The sequence below is a fragment of the Anomaloglossus baeobatrachus genome, chromosome 2, assembly GCF_048569485.1.
Source record: "Anomaloglossus baeobatrachus isolate aAnoBae1 chromosome 2, aAnoBae1.hap1, whole genome shotgun sequence".
NCBI lineage: Eukaryota > Metazoa > Chordata > Amphibia > Anura > Aromobatidae > Anomaloglossus > Anomaloglossus baeobatrachus.
This window is the reverse complement of record NC_134354.1, coordinates 496939966-496956691: the sequence shown is the minus strand read 5'-3', so window position 1 is coordinate 496956691 and position 16726 is coordinate 496939966. Positions and strand designations below refer to the sequence as shown.

General features: G+C 43.7%; 1 protein-coding gene across 1 annotated transcript in view; it reads right to left on the bottom strand.

Annotated features, from left to right (window-relative positions):
* The window catches only part of MRPS9 (mitochondrial ribosomal protein S9), a 148007-nt gene that overhangs the window by 37408 nt on the left and 93873 nt on the right, over positions 1 to 16726 (bottom strand). Inside the window, exons 6-7 of the mRNA XM_075336489.1 lie at positions 7326 to 7414; positions 4097 to 4172 (exon numbers count right to left, since the gene is read on the bottom strand). Coding sequence (XP_075192604.1) covers positions 4097 to 4172; positions 7326 to 7414 — 165 coding nt within the window. The remainder of the gene's footprint in view (positions 1 to 4096; positions 4173 to 7325; positions 7415 to 16726) is intronic.

The following is a 16726-nucleotide window of genomic DNA, read 5'->3' as shown; positions in this document are numbered from 1 at the left end:
ACCTGCTTTGCAGACAACAATGAATCAAAGCGGTTTTAAGCTACTCATTTGTAATTGAAGGAATCTTGTCACAAACCTCTGCAAATTATATGAGCCTTCAAGAAATTCTCTCTTCTTGCCAGCTGATTTGCATTTCTTTTGGCACTTTGTATAAATGTCGTTTATGAAATTTTTGCCACCTTTAAGACCCTATTAGACTTTAATCTCTTTGAACAATTAACTTTTTTTGTTTATGGGGACGAGTCTGGGATTATAGAACTCATGTTGCCAAAATGCAGTTGACAGAAACTAAACTAAACAGAAAATGTCAAAGACATCCACAGTTTTTGATCAGTACGAAAATGCGGTAATAATGAGTATTCCAGTTACTACAAACTGTTACCTATCTATAGGATAGGCTATTACATCAAGAACGGTGGGAATCTGACTGCAGAGACGCTTACCGATTAAGCACACTGGGGAGATTGGTGTCCCATATTTGCAAGGTGTGGTGATCACATATGTGAGCTGCTGATCAGCTATCTACGGGGGTCCAATACACAATGAATAAAGAGTGGCAGCGCACATTAACAACCACTATTCACAAGTCTCATGTTTTAGCGATCGGAGGTGGTCTCAGCAGATCAACACTTTAGGGCAGGAACATGACTCAAGCCTTTGTTCACTTGAATGGAGCTGTGCTACAGATTCCCTGCACAGTGGGTGGCTAGGGCTGTGTTAGGCTAGTTTCACACTTGCGTTGTGCGGCATCTGGTGCAATCCGCTGCCTTGAGGAATTACGGTAACCGTTGCAGGAATCCGTTTATTTCTCATAGGCTTCTAATAAGGGCGGATTGCAACGGATGGCCTTGCATTGCATCCGCCCCGCGGCGCATCAGTTGTTTTGTCGGTGACCGTCAGAGATAGTCTGGCAGAAGGAACGCATCATGTAACGTTTTTTGTTGCTGTAATAAACGTACTCCGCAGGATTCCGTTGCGATCCGTTAAGAGGTATAATGAATGTCTATGGTGCTGGATTCCGTTACCATGTGTTTGGCGACGGATTCCAGGGCAGGATTCCGTCACGTTCTACTGAGCATGCTCAGCATGTCCAGCAGAACGTTCTAAATTGTTTAAAAGCACTCCTGGTCTCTCTCTCTCTCTGTCTGTCGATCTCTCTCTGTCTGTCTGTCTGTCTCTCCCCCTCTCATACTCACCGATCACTGACCGATCTCCGGCGTGGTGCACAGAGTATTAGGGTGTGAACACTCAGCTGTTAGGTAGGGGTAAGTGTAACAGGGAGAGTGTTAGGCTGCTTTCACACATCCGGTTTTTGCTGTGCGGCACAATCCGGCTTTTTGCAGAAAAAAACGCAACCGTGGTTTTTTTTGCCGCCGGTTGTGTTTTTTCCACATAGACTTTCATTAGTGCTGGATTGTGCCGCATGGTCTTGCGTTCAGTCCGGTTTTTGCCGGATGCGGCATATTTAGCCCATGCGGCTGCCGGATGGAATGTTGCTTGGCACGTTTTTTTGTCCGGCAAAAAAACCCGCATCGCGCCGCATCTGGCCGATGCGGCGCTTTTTCCAATGCATGCCTATAGACGCCGGATGTGGCAAAAACTGCATCCGGCCGCCGCATACGTTTTTTTGCACTGCGCATGCTAAGTAGCCGCAACTGGCAAAAACCGGACGGGCCGCATGTAAAAACTTATGCAAAGGATGCGTTTTTTTCGCCGCAACCGTTGCATAGGTTTTAGAGCCTGATTAAGCCGCACTGCTCAAACCGGATGTGTGAAAGCAGCCTTAGCCCGCCTTGAACCCTTTTTAACATCCGTGATTGGCGCATGTGTCCCCCCCCCCCCCCCTCACCATTTATCCACCTCTGAGTGGCTATTTTGTAGATTCTAATGACAGTTTTTTTAAGATGACTGAATAAAGATATATTTTTCATAGGGAATTTATTTATGGTATGTCAGATGTGCTACAGATCCCCTTGAATATAGGGTGGCTGGGGCTGTGTTAGTTGAATGCAACTGTGCTACAGACTGCCTACTCAGCGGTTGGCCAGGATACTGCTAAGCAGAGAAAGCCTGTACTGTTTATATCCTCAAAGTATGTGTGGGTCCAAAAGTTGTGCTCGCAGACAAGAAGATGGCATATGTTAATGAGAAGCTATCACTTTTAGAGATGTGAGAAAACCCTTACAGTATCTTACAAACAGTTGATCACTTACAAGCAACGGTTATCACTGTGCTGCAATTACTTACATGTGCCATTATATAGTGTTCCCCTTACAGTTCTGATGGGGAACACTATATAATCAAACATCCTATAATTAACTTATATACCCTTTAATGTATATTTCATATGCTCTAAGAAAGAGGATACCCCCCTTAAAGGCTTGTCCAGGCTTGGGATGAAAGTCTGCAGTCACCCTATGTGACTGCAGACTTATGAATCCTTAGTACACACTGCACACTATCATGATTTTCGAGTATTGCGAAAGCAGGTGGCCACGTGAGCACAATATGGGAATTGCATCCTTCTGGCTACATTACTATTGGACATCTACAGGCTTGCTCAATTCACTTGTATTGAGTGAGGCTACATGTAGCAGTTCACATGCTTGCGGTCACATGACCAACTACTCTCACCATGTCGGCAACACCGGAGAATCCAGACTTTGTGCATGTGCTGCAAGGATTCAAAAGTCTGCAGTTTTTAATCAGAAGACCAGACAACCCCTATTAAGGGAGTCTGTCAGCAGGATTTACCTGGCAAATGTGTTGACAGGGCTACAGAGTAGAGCAGGGGTCTGGAACCTTTTTGGCTGAGAGAGTCATGTCATGAACGCCACATATTTTAAAATGCAATTACGTGAGAGCCATACTCACTGCGGGGAGCGGCGGTGGTGGAGCGGCTCAGAAGGTCCCAGGATGCAGGGTAGGCGATGCTGTGGGCACGGAGGAGGGGGTATTGCGGCTCAAGAGGATCAGTGTGCGGAGAGTCGTTGATGCTGCTGCGGGTTCGTGGGGTGTCACAACGGCAGGCGCCATTGATCTGCCGGCGGGCTAACAAGAGAGGGTGTCGTGGCTCAGTGTGCGGCAGCAGAGGGTTGGCGATATTGCAGACTCATGGGGTGTCGCGGCAGCGAGGACCATTGATCTGCCGGCTGGCTGCTTTGAATCTCCTGCAGTTGACAAGATCGGCTTCAAGAAAATGGCCGTGGCGCGTGCACAGATCGACGCGATGGACTTCAAGAAAATGACCACAGAGTACTATCTGAGCACGCGCTGCCTCCGCGGCCATTTTCTTGAAGTCGATCTCGTCAACTGTGGGAGCCAGCCGGCAGATCAATGTTCCTCGCTGTGGCGACACCCCACGAGCCCGCAGTATTGCCGACCCTGTGCCACCACTACCTCCCTGGTAAGCCATATGCGGTTTGTAATACGCACCCTTATTTTTCCCCCAGTTTGTGGGAAAAAAAGGTGTCTTATAAACTGGAAATATAGCATATTTTTTTTTATTAAAAAGATTGGTCTGTGAGCCAGATGCAGCCATCAAAAGAGCCACATCTGGCTAGCGAGCCATAGGTTCCCGAACCCTGGAGTACAGGTTTTTAAACCTAAATGTAAAGTGATGAATGAGAAAGTAACTAACATGCTGAAAACTGCTCTGAAAAGTATTTTCTGGCCATCGCCTAACACTTATGTGCCCTATGCTCTATAGAAAGCGCTCTACAAATCCTCCTCTCTTATCTTGAGTAATGGCTGGAGTGTGCTTCTGGGAGTCCACTACACATGACACTCAAAAGTGGAGGGGTGGGATGGTGGACAACTTTTTGCAGAGAGCACTTCAGAGTGAGGCACTTCTGCGACTAAAATCCTTCAAAAAGGAATATTTAACCATCTCTGCACCTCTCCTACCTTGCGTTGTCAGTCGAATATACTGTCAGATTCTTTTTTAAGGAGCTCCAAACCTGAGTTTTACTCAAAGTCTTGCCATAGATGAAAGCTAAACTTTACACATTTAATGCCAGTTTTCATTTCATCTCAGATAATCCTATCATACACAACAGATAGAGATAGTTTTAATTTGCTGTAAAGCAGTACTTACGTCTTGGTCATTCAGTTTTTCTACTAGCAAGTTCTCCAATTCTTCCTTAATCAACCATCTTCTGCCAGCAAGGTCTCTGTTCAGAACAAACACACGGCATTACGCATTCGCTAATTATTCAGGCAATTAGAGACGCATCACCTGACATCACTAATACTGGCACCCGTGGCATGATGATAAACCAAAACACTGGAGAAAATCACAATTTCTACTGCTGCCTATAAATAGCATCTTTCTATGAGAACGCCGGTTCTGCTTTAGTGATGCCGGGGACATATAAAGGCGGCAGTGCGGGAAAAGACGGATATTTATAAAGAAAGGCGTAAATTAATATTTTACATCTCGGAAATATGTTACTTATTGAAGAAGGTATCAATTTAGAGTAACATTTTAGAATTATGTAAGGAAACGATGAAGCTTCTTCTAGACATCAGATATATTGGGGCACTCAAGTCACTACACCACCTTACCAGTGACTTTGCCCTGGTAAAGCCGGGCTAACCTTTACATATCTGACAAGGGAGACATCAGAAAATGTACAATCTGTGCACTGGAAATAGAGGACTACTCTGAGCTCCATGCCTTATCACAGCAATGTACACAACAAACACCGGACAAACATCCCAGCAAAATAGGGAATGGCACTCGGGAGGAGCAACTTTGCGCCCAATTCTTCGAGTGCAGGTTAAGCCATTTCAAATAGGTTCTTTATGAGTAATAAAAGGGTTGATAAACAGAATGTGGAATGGACAGTTTTATAACATTTTTGCATTGTGGGAGAGCTATATTAAAGTAGGGCAAGCAACTAGTTGAGTAAGGCCTCGTGCACACGTTGAGTATTTGGTGAGTTTTTTACTTCCGTATCTGTAAGATAAAACCAGGAGAGGAACAATCAAAGGAAAAGTATAATAGAAACACGAGCACCACTTCTGCATTTTTCAATCACTTCTGGTTTTGGCTTAGAAATACTGGAGGTAAAATACTGACCAAATACTGAGCGTGTACACGTGGCCTAAAGTCCTACAAACATAAAATTTCCACCGCTCATGAGTTTGCTTTAAATGCATCCAATCTTCAATGAGCTATAACAATAATATCTTGCGTCATGAAGATTTGCTACAGCGCGACAGTGTAATTAACATGTATTAACCTGTGGTTTACTCTGGGCAGGTCACAGAAAATTGCTTAGCAAAGATGCATTCAATAAGGAGTAGAGATGAGCGAACCTGAACAGTAAAGTTCGGTGTTTGTACCAAACAGACTTCACAAAAAAAAACAAAAAAAAAAAAATAACCAGTGCTCGAGTTCGGGTGCAACACTAGAAGTCCCAGAGAGGGGTCATTTAACATTTCTACAATTGAAACCCTATGGAGCTCGAAATTCCTGGGACTTCTAGTGTTAAAGGGAACCTGTCACCACTTTTTTGGCGTATAAGCTGCGGCCACCACCACCGGGCTCTTATATACAGTATTCTAACATGTTGTATATAAGAGCCCAGGCTGCTGTGAGAACATAAAAAATACTTTATAATACTTACCTAACGGTCACACGGTTGGCCATATGGGCATCTCCGTTGTCCGGTGCCGCTTCTTTTGACCATCTTTATCCTTTTTCTGAAGCCTGTGTGCATGACGCGTCTACATCATACACACTCGCCGGTCATGCGCAGGCGCACTACAATACTTTGATCTGCCCTACTCAGAGCAGATCAAAGTGCGCCTGCTCAGGACCTGAATGCCGGCGAGTGTGGATGACGTTGGACGTGTCATGCACCGCGGCTACAGAACGAGAACAAAGATGGCCAAAAGAGGCGGTGCCGGCACCGGAGATGCCCATATGGCCAACCGCACGACTGTTAGGTAAGTATTATAAAGTGTTTTTTATGTTCTCACAGCGGCCTGGGCTCTTACATGCAGCATGTTAGAATGCTGTATATAAAAGCCCGGTGGTGGTGGCCGCAGCTTATACGCCAAAAAAGTGGTGACAGGTTCCCTTTAAGATACGCTGACCACTCGAGTGAGCATCGGTGTGCGTGGGTATGCTCGATGGTCGTCCCAGTGTCAGCCGCTTGCAGTGTTTGAATGCCTTGGACTGGGGGTTGCAACAGCATGATCGGATGTAGTGGACAAAAGAAAACCCCTGGAAGTGCAGTTTGTGGCTGGCTGCTTCTGGGTGGACAGCCAAAATGCCCAATAAGTGACTTCCAGTGAGATTCAGGTCAAGTCCAGGTCCAGAACAGTAATTTATCTAAAATACGGCAGAACCCACAAAACCCGAACTTCAACTGGTCCTCTCATCTCTAATGAGGAGGAAGCTGCACAAACATATTAAGAGATTATATATGTCAAATAAAATAGTTTACTGTTTTCCATAAAACTAGAAAACCTCTATAAAAGGCCTATTCCCATCCTTGGGAGCCTGATCTACATTGAGAATTGACGTATGGCTACCGCAATTTGCTGGTTTCTTGACAACAAATTCTACCACTCTACTCTCAGTCATTCAGACATGAGTGATTTATCTCATATGCAAAAAATGGTCCAAGCTTCATCAGTGCCTTTGGTCAGTTTGAGTTTGGTCTGAGTTTCATCAGCTTCTCACATTAAGGTTGGATTCACACGATGGTGAGTGCATCGGAAGTGATATGCTAATGACCCTCGGCTCCCGCTATGCTACCAGAGTGAGCCGAGTGTCATGCAACTGTGATCAGACCCTGCAGCTGTGGAGGAGTGTGCAGGAAGTGTGGAGGAGAGGCAGGGATTAATCTCCCCATCTCCTCCATTGTAAGCTGTTGCGATTATTGCACTGCACTCGGATATCATCCGAGTGCAGTCCGATGTTTCACTTGCACCCATAGAACTGTATGGGTGCAGGTGACATGGCTCTCAGACAATCACAGCATGCAGAGACTTTTCTCTGATCCAGAATCTGGATGAGAAAAAAGCTGACCATCTGCTCTCCCTCACTGAATAACATTGGTCCAAGTGCAATGTAAGATTTTCTCGCATTGCACTCATCCGATTCATAAGCTCGTGTGAGTGTACCCTAAAGAATAGAAAACCAATGGAGGTTCCTCCAGTTTCGCACAAGGTGCTAAAGCAAAATTCCTGGCACTGAACATCATGTGTTACAAGAACACACAAAGGTGGGGTGGTATAGATATAAATGAAGAGTTAATAATTGCTTTTGAGTAATTAAATGTAATATCTTTTAACTTAGAAAAACCTACATCACTGGCTTTTGATTTTCTGCACTTAAACCTTTTCTCTTAATGTCTTCTCCATATGCTCGAATTGACAGAAACTTTGTATGTGCATCCTAAAAAAAACAGAAACAAGACATTAGAGCCTTAGGAAAGTGCAATCACGAGATTTCAGTATACGCACTAGGTATTTGGGTTACCAGCATTTCATTCATAATCTGAAAGAGCAATGTGACACATAAACCAATGTTTTACTTTATACAGATATTTGGTTGTAAAGGTTTCATTCACTTCAGTACATGAGCGCTCCCTGTAAGTGACGTGCTATAAATACTTGTGTCAAAACAGATTTAGAAAAAAAAGGTTTTATTTTTTTTTTAGATTTTTAACTTTCATTCAAAAATATGGAATCTTGAGAATTTATTGTTTTCTGGCTGCCCATAGGCTGTTCCCTTGAAGAAAGAAAGAAAAAATTAAAAAAAAAAAATCGGAGTTTTAATAACTCTCCCTGGGTCCAATGCTATCTGCTGCTGCTCCAACCTACATTTACAAAGGCACTGAGCTCAGTGATTGACTGCAGCGCTGTTTACTTGAAGTCACTGCTACCAGGCAGCAGCAGAGATACAGAAATGGACCAGGGGAACGCAAGTAAAGCGCTGGGTCTTGCTTCCCGCATAGACAGCTTTAGCATAGGAGAAGTGCAGGGTCACTGAAGCTGGTTGGATCCAGCCATCTCCAAAGCCGTACCAGCAGGCTCTAAATCATACAAGCTTACTTTTGACACGCATGCTTTACAACCAGCCAACTCAGACTGCTGGGTGGCCAGTAACCTAGGCCATGAGCTGCACATGCTCACATTTAAAATCACTCAATTATTTAGAACAGAAAGTCTTTTTAACAATCAAATTGTTTTTTGTTTTTTTTCATAGCACATTGCAACTGTAGCCACACAAGTACGTGATGCAACTCCTTTAAGAAAAGTCGCGGCCCAGCTCACATATTACTGGTATAGGGTAAGTAGAATATATTTTTACAAATTATCAAATCTGAAATGAAAGTAGAGAGAAGCAGCTGCGACCGCAGGCATTGACGCTGCCATGCTCTGCAAAGGGCAGGCAGGTTTACACATTGTTATCATCCTAGTTATTCTCTAATGACCAGAAATGTATGTAAATGAAAACTAATAGCAGTGATATTTCCCAGATGTAGTACATAGAATCTCTTCTCTATTGAGAGCCTGAGCCTCGACTGAGCAGAGGACAGACAAGAGCAATGAGGCTGTCACCACACCAAACCCCAGCTGAGGCACGGAGCAAGCACGAGGCCACATTACCCAGAACGCCGGGTGCCATTTATAAGCACTGCCAGTTCACAGCTGCATTACCACTGGATTCAGCCTGAACTCCCCAAGTCACTGGAGCATAAAAGACATATTGTAAAACAACGGCATAAACGATAACATGTATTTATGGAGTCAAGGGTGAGCAGAAAGGTCTCTGCAAATGGACAGAGCTACAAAATAAATGCTGGGAGGCTGGCGAAACCCAATCGTGACCGCTAAACAGCCATTTAGTGTCACAGCAAAGTCTGCACCACATCTTACTGTGTGTTATGGTGTCACTACTTCTAGAAGATTATATAGCTTAGCAATTGTAAAACAAATATGAGGCATATTTCAGTTTTCACCTTCACTTTTAATATAAAGAAGCACTATGATCTCAATGAATATATAAATCACTGAGCTATATACCTGTCATTTCAAACAAAAGCACCCTACACAACAACTTAAACATTATTTTGGTGCAGTCTTAAAACATCCAGGAATTATCCTAATCCTAATGCGCTGTCGTTATCTATATCTTTTTAAGTCAGTGGTTCCTCTTCAACATTATACTACTAGCACTATACACCGGAGATCAAAATTAGAGAACACACAGTTTCCTAAATATTGCAGTCATTGTTTCGTTCTATGTGATTGTATCCCAAGCTAGCAGTATTTTCAGCTTATTTCATAAATTGAATTTTTTCAAAAGCACATAAAAATGTAAATGAGATACCGTATTTTCCGGACTGTAAGACGCACCCTTGTTTTAGAGGAGGAAAAAATAGAAAAAAATTAAAGTAAAAAAATGTGGTCATGACACACTGTTATTTTACTGCTGACAGTGTTATGGAGGTAATAATATCCCCAAATTCTGTGCCGCTTCCAGGTATATATGGCCCCCATCGTGGAATATGTGTGATCCTCCAATCGTGTGTGTGTGTATCTCTCTCTCTGTCTCTCTATAATATAATATAATATAATATAATATATATATATATATTATATACTGTGTGTGTGTATATATAACTATATATATATATGATCCAACCCCATCCAGGTGTACAGTAATGCCTTTATATACTATATTATCTATTGCCTTACTTTTACAGATGTGATGCTCACCATGCTTCAGTTTGGTCTTGGCACTAGAAACAGTCTCCCATATCTCGAAAACCTGCAGTGATGTAATGAAGAGGCGGGGCACTGTGCTGTTCTGTGCTGCTCTGGCCCCGCCTCTTCATTACATCACTGCAGGTCCTGCTGTTACGGGAGACTTTGTTTCTAGTGCAGCAGAGGCAGGAGCAAAGTGAAAGCAATGTGAGCACTCAGCACAGAGACTGCGGGATGTGCTGTGATGGCATGTCGTGCTCTGGGCCGGACACTGCAGTGATCTGCACTTTCTCCGGGCCAGACATGACTGCAGCGTCACCCTGCTCCTGCCTCCTAAACAGCGGACACACAGTCTCCCCAGTCTCTGCAGGAAGCTGGGGGCTGGAGCACTCACGTGTGTCCGCTCTTTACATTAAACAAGTATTGATTTGCTGCTCCTCATACCCGCTTCTAGTCACTGACTGCAGAGAGGTGGGTGGGGAGCAGGTACTCGTTTACTTTAAGTAGTAGGCACACGTGGTTTCTCCAGCCGCCGGCTTCCTGCAGCAGCGACCCTCCCTGCCTCCTGTGATCCCACTGCATAGCGCTAACTCCCCAACAGCTCCCTACCCCGCAGGTACCCCGCTTTGACATTCGGACTATAAGGCGGGCTTTGCACACTACGACATCGCAGGTGCGATGTCGGTGGGGTCAAATTGAAAGTGCCGCACATCCGGCATCGCATGCGACATCGTAGTGTGTAAAGCCTAGATGATACGATTAACGAGCGCAAAATTGTCGTAATCGTATCATCGGTGCAGCGTCGGCGTAATCCATAATTACGCTGACGCGACGGTCCGATGTTGTTCCTCTCTCCTGCGGCAGCACACATCGCTGTGTGTGAAGTCGCAGGAGCGAGGAACATCTACCGGCATCACCGCGGCTTCTTATGTTAGACACATTTTCTGCAGAAAATTTGCGGTAAATCCGCAGCGTGCGCACATAGCCTGAAGATCTGTCGTCATACATTATCACGACGTTTAAGAGCATTTGGAATGAAAGCCCACTCTGCAGTGACCACACCTCTCATTAAAAGAAAGAATCAAAAGGCTAGACTCCCCTTTGGTGAGGAGCATAGTGTGTAGATAGAGGAGAAGTGGTCCACAGTTCATTTCAGTGATGAAAGAAATTTTAATTTGAGTCTGATGGGAAACTTATTCGTCGACAAACTGGGGAAAGACTCAACCCAAAGTGTGTTAAGAAGTCAGTGAAAGCTGGTGGAGGAAGTGTCATGGTTTGGGGAATGTTTTCTGCAGAACGAGTTGGACCTCTCATACAGCTACATGGCAGAGTGAATGCAAGTGTGTATCAGAAACTTCTTCAACAACACATGGTTCCTTATTTGCGTTCATTAGTCAACTGGCAATTTTCATGCAGGACAATGCCCCCTGTCACACAACAAAACGGGTAAAGCAGTACCTTGAAATAGAAAACACAAACAATGAAATGGCGAGCCCAGAGTGCTGATCTAAACCCAATAGAAAACCCCTGGGAAATCCTTGGTGACAAATTTATGGCCAGAAAACCCACAATAATCAAAGAACTGTGGAAGAGACTGGAAGAAGAGTGGACCAAAATCACACCAGAGCAGTGTGAGAGACTAGTGATGTCCTGTGGCTGCAGATATGCAGAAGTCATTCCAAGCAAAGGCCTGTACACTTCCTACTGATCGGAGACTGTTGTTACCTTCAAAAAATGTAGCTATAATCTTTCTCTGTGCTACAGTCATTGTTGTTCTTTAATTATGATTATCAAGTTTTGGGCAAAATAAAGTCTTTATGTTGATAAACTTCGGATCTTTTCTAAAGGCATGGTTTACCCCTTAGAAAAAAAACCCATCAAATGTTGTACAATGTAGATTACATTTCTGAAAAAAGCAAGTGATCATACATTGTTCTGGTCTCCAGTGTAGGTGCATAAACTTCCTTTTACCTCACTTCTAAACATCCAATCAAACCACTATTTTCCATTGGCTTGTCTGACCCGGACTGAAAGATTCCCTCCATTAGAACTGTATACTTTCTGACAAATCGGAGAGCAGGAACAACGATGACCGTCAACCTCCTGAAATCCCTCTGCGAGTGTCTCTCAATAGGCATGGATTAAAATGTCTTCATGATTTCACCCCACAAACTATGTTTATGTAGCTCCTGTAAAGAAAAGATCAGCAATACTTTTTTATGGACAGTCAGTGCGGCTATCACTGAGATATCGGTATTTGACGATATACAAATGAAGTGGAAAAGCTATTTGTAGATCTGACTCCTCTGTCACTCCAGCTCTATTCTCCACCCAACAACACTCCCCTCCTGCTTGACTGATGACGCCTTTACCAGAAGTCACACAGCTTAGCGGTTGTCAGCCAAGCAGGAGGAGACAGTGCTAGCATGGGATCAATTCAAAAGCAGATTTTTCAGGTTTGGACTGGCCATGTAAAGGTATTACTTGACTTGCCTTTTAAAAAGCTACATGCATATAAAAATAGCTTAAAAGGGGTGTTCTGAAGGCAAAATAATTTTCCTCCTAACGCCCAAGATATCTCCGCTATTTTCTAAAATAGGGAATTTTTAAATTAAGTAGATTTCACTACTCTGTTTTTCTATTTTTTTCCCCCCACTGTCTGATGACGCCATGTTTGAGAATTTCCAGTGCTGGGATACTCAAAACAAAGCATCATCAGAGGCTGTGGTCGCTGCTTCGTCCTCTGCCCCCTCCCTGAAATGAAGCGTCGTCCATGATGATTATTTCAGGGGATCTTCCCTGTGCACAGTGTATGCCCTGTTGTCAGCTTAGACGACCATTAATAAGCAAACAACAGAGCAGTCATGCCCAGCATGCAGGCGACTACCTTCCCTCCTTGCAGGTGAAGTCACTTGTCTCTGCGAGGGTATTCTGGACTGCTCCATTGCAGTCTTATTACTATTCATCTAACTCGACAACACAGTGTGGCACTATGCACATCATAGAGTGCACAGCAAGCAGGGACATAACAGGGAAGAGACCCTGAAACGATCGTCACAGATGACACTTTGTTTCAGGGAGGGAGCAGAGAATGCATCAAGGATTGCAGCCTCTAGCGCTTGGTAAGACTTTAAGTATCCCAGTATGCACTAGCAATTCTCAAACAAAGCGTCATCAGACAGGAAGTGAAATTTCTCTTTTTTTTTTTTTTAAGAAAAGCAGTTAGAGAGGGAAGGATAGGAAATTCTTTAAGCAAATATATTAGAAAACAGCTCAGATTATGGCATCAGATAGGGAAATTCTACTGTCATTTTTCTCCTATCTCCCAGATTCCTTTTAAACAGGCAGCATACAGCTAGACAGAAGGGGTGGGGGGGGGGGGGGGGGGGGTGTCAAGTAGTAGCCAACACTTGAGTGTTTTTTAGGCTCAGATTACATATTTATTTATTTTTTAAATACCTTGCAGATTGCGTGTTTAGCAAAATTTTCAATTAAAATCAAGTTTCCAAACTTAAAAGGACCATTTAAAGGGGTTGTTAAACTTTGGGAACAATTTTCTCTCTCTTATGTTAAAGAATTCAATTGGAACAAAAAAAAAATAAAAATTTTGCAATTGGGTTTCACTTAAAATTTTGCACCATTTGTCCTATATAGCCTCTGTGTTGCACTGTCTATTGGTAGATGCAAAATGAGTCAATGGGGTTGGCCACATTTTATCAGATGTTTTGGAGATAGATTTTGTCCCACTTAATGTTATATAGATGGTACAGGGTATTTTCCTGCACTTAGTGCTGCTTCTCTCACAGATTGCACAACTCTTCTGTCCGTAAAGTGTCTGCTGCTGGAGGAACATGTGACCAGACCAGTACATCAGCCACTTTCAAATTGGAAAAAAACACCTCACATAAGAAAGCAGCATTGTATGGGAAAATTAAGTTTTACATATAGCGTTTGAATGGGTGACCATGTTGTACATTATTGTGTTGAGCCCATCACAGCATTACCGGCTCACTGCAGTAACTCTCCAATTAGGGGTCCCAAGTTGAGGACCCTGCATTACAATGATCTTATCTTTCACTGAGGCATATGGACAAGGCTTATGTATTGTAGAAAAACCCTTTAAGTTGTATTTTATGAAACTGGTATCCACCAACCTCAACCTCATAACCGATCCTTATGTTGAGGGCTCATTCACATGACCGTTCCGTTTTTGCGGTCCGCAAAACACGATCCATTTTTTTCACTGATGTGTCCGTGTGGCATCCGTGTGACATCCGTTCCGTATACGGGCCGTGTGTCACCCGTGTGCCTTCCGTTTTTTTTGCGGACCACAAAACACGGAAGCAGCTAGATAAATAGATGGATAGCTAGATATAGATAGATTGAGGGATAGATAGATATATTGGGGGCTGGAGGGATAAATAAAGGGATGAATGAATGAATTAATGAATAGAGGGATAGCTAGAGAATAGATGAGAAAGACATATAATGTCCCACTCCCCAGCATTTTGCAATCTTGCACCCTTTAGTGCCTTTCATGTGGCAATAAAGGGTGCTTAGCCTTGTATTTAGCCAAAAAGAAAAAAAAATAATTAAATTAAAAAAAAAAGACATGGGGTCCCCCTTTTTTTTTTTTGTTGCCCGCTCGGGTAAAGTAGATGGCTGCAGCCTGCAGACCACAGCTGGCTGCTTCACCTTGGCTGGTAATCTATAACAAAAGGCACCCCACGCTGTTATTTTAAATTAAATAAATAATTTAAAACAAAAAAAAGTGGGGTCCCCCCCAAAATTGGATCACCAGCCAAGGTAAAGCGGACAGCTGTGATCTGGTATTCTCCGACTAGGGAGGTTCGCGGTTCTTGGACCCTCCCCAGCCTAAGATTAGCAGGCCGCAGCTGCCCCACAAGTGGCGCATCCATTAGATGTGCCAATCCTGGTGCTTTTCCCCAGTTCATCCCAATGCCCTGGTGCGGTGTCAAACGGGGTAATATATGGGGTTGATACCAGATGTGTAATGTCACCTGGCATTAAGCCCTGGGGGTTACTGATGTCACAGCGTCTATCAGATACCAGACATCAGTAACCCAGTCAGTAATTGGGGGGGGGGGGGGAAATCGACAAATTTTTATTTGAAAAAAAAAAACTCCCCAACACATTCCCTCTTTTACCAATTTATTGAAAAGAAAAAACAAATCCGGGTCCGGTGTAATCCAATAAGGGGGGTCTCACGACGATCAATACTCACTATCCCAGTCAATGAAGAACAGAATGTTCCACATTGACTGGGAGAGTAGTGCAGTGACCTGAGCTACCATCATGAGGTCAGCCCAGGTCACTGCAGGGCATGACCAGCGCTGACTTCAGGAGGTTTGCGAGGTACATTACCTGTGGTGATGGAAACTGCTGCACTCCTGACATCAGCGCTGGTCACTGAGTTCTATGCCCGCCACGTTCACAAGTATCGCGAGCGGCCCATGACATCACGAGGGCAGGACATCATCACCGCAGGTAATGAACTTTACTAACCTCCTGACGGCAATGCTCATCATCCCCGCGGCTACTCGCATTGCAGTGCGGGCATATGCTGACACACTGCAGTGCGAGCAGCTGCGGGGCTGGTGGGGGAGCAGGACACAGACTGCACAAGCACCCGACGGAGGTCACACGCAAGTGCTTCCATTTAGTCACGGTCCGTTATTACGGAACAGAATAGGACATGTTCCATAATAACGGAACGGACATACGGCATCCAATGTGTTTTTTTGTAGGATCGGATGCACACAGAAGTGCTTCAGTGTGCCATCCGATCCTACACAAAAGACATTGAAAAGATGGTTCTGTCCGTGAGTCCGCAAAAAAACAGAAACTGACCAGGACAGACGGAACGGTCATGTAAATGACCCCTAACACGAATGACTTGTTCAGACCATCATATTTTGCAGTCCGTGTGCAAATGCGACTACACACTGACCCAATAATGATCTTTGGACCAGTGCACAGCATTGATTTTCCAAATGGACTGATGGTCAGCATGTTACTACTCTGTTCCATTTTATAAATAGCAGGCAGCACATGAACCCGTCCATCATACAGACAATTGTACAGGAGTCAGTCACATTTGATAAGTTCAGTACTCATCTGAAGTTAATCAAATGTGACTGGCTCGGTAGGCTTGTCCATATAATGGACTGGTGCAAGAGCTGCCTGCTGTTTACATTCACCAGTCTAGATCATACACACAATAATAAAGAGGCTACAAATGGTCAATGTCTGGCTTGTTGTGCTCCTGGAACGAAAATACATGCACATGAACATACACCAAACTCATTCACACAATTGTTTTGCCAACCGCAAAAAAGTGAACACTTGGTTTTTGACATGTAAATTCAGGAAACCAGCAATGAAATGTAGTTACCCAACACGAGACTGCTGCCCCACATAAAGACACTGCCAATAGCATGCAGTTAAAAAAAAATGCACGCCTACCAAGGATACAGAGTAGCATCTTCTTCAAATGTAGAATAAAAACTAGAAAGAAATTATTTTTAGAGGCAGTATATCAATTTTTCTCCAGCAATTCTACCTTCATTGAATACTTAAAAACACTAATTTTTATTAGAAATGTTTAAAAATAAAATTTATCCCACACCGTGAGTGAATGCACACAACCAACAAAAACACAAATTCGGACTCAATGAAGCCACAATAGGGACCTCTTTAAATGCGGAGTTATTGTGGAAGTCTTGGTACTGTCTATCTAGGTTAGGGCAATAAGATCTAAATGCACCCTACATCAGTCTGTCCGCTACCTGTCAATGGAGATATAACTTACGTTACACGCACCCTAAAGTTAAATTGGTGCCCCCATTCCACGGCGGCTAGCCCTTGGAAGCTGCCCCTAAACTCCCTCACTGATTTAGATATAGGCAGTTTAGATGATTAAATAATTCAGGATAGTCACTTATCTTAAATATTTTCACGGCAGCTTTTCCAC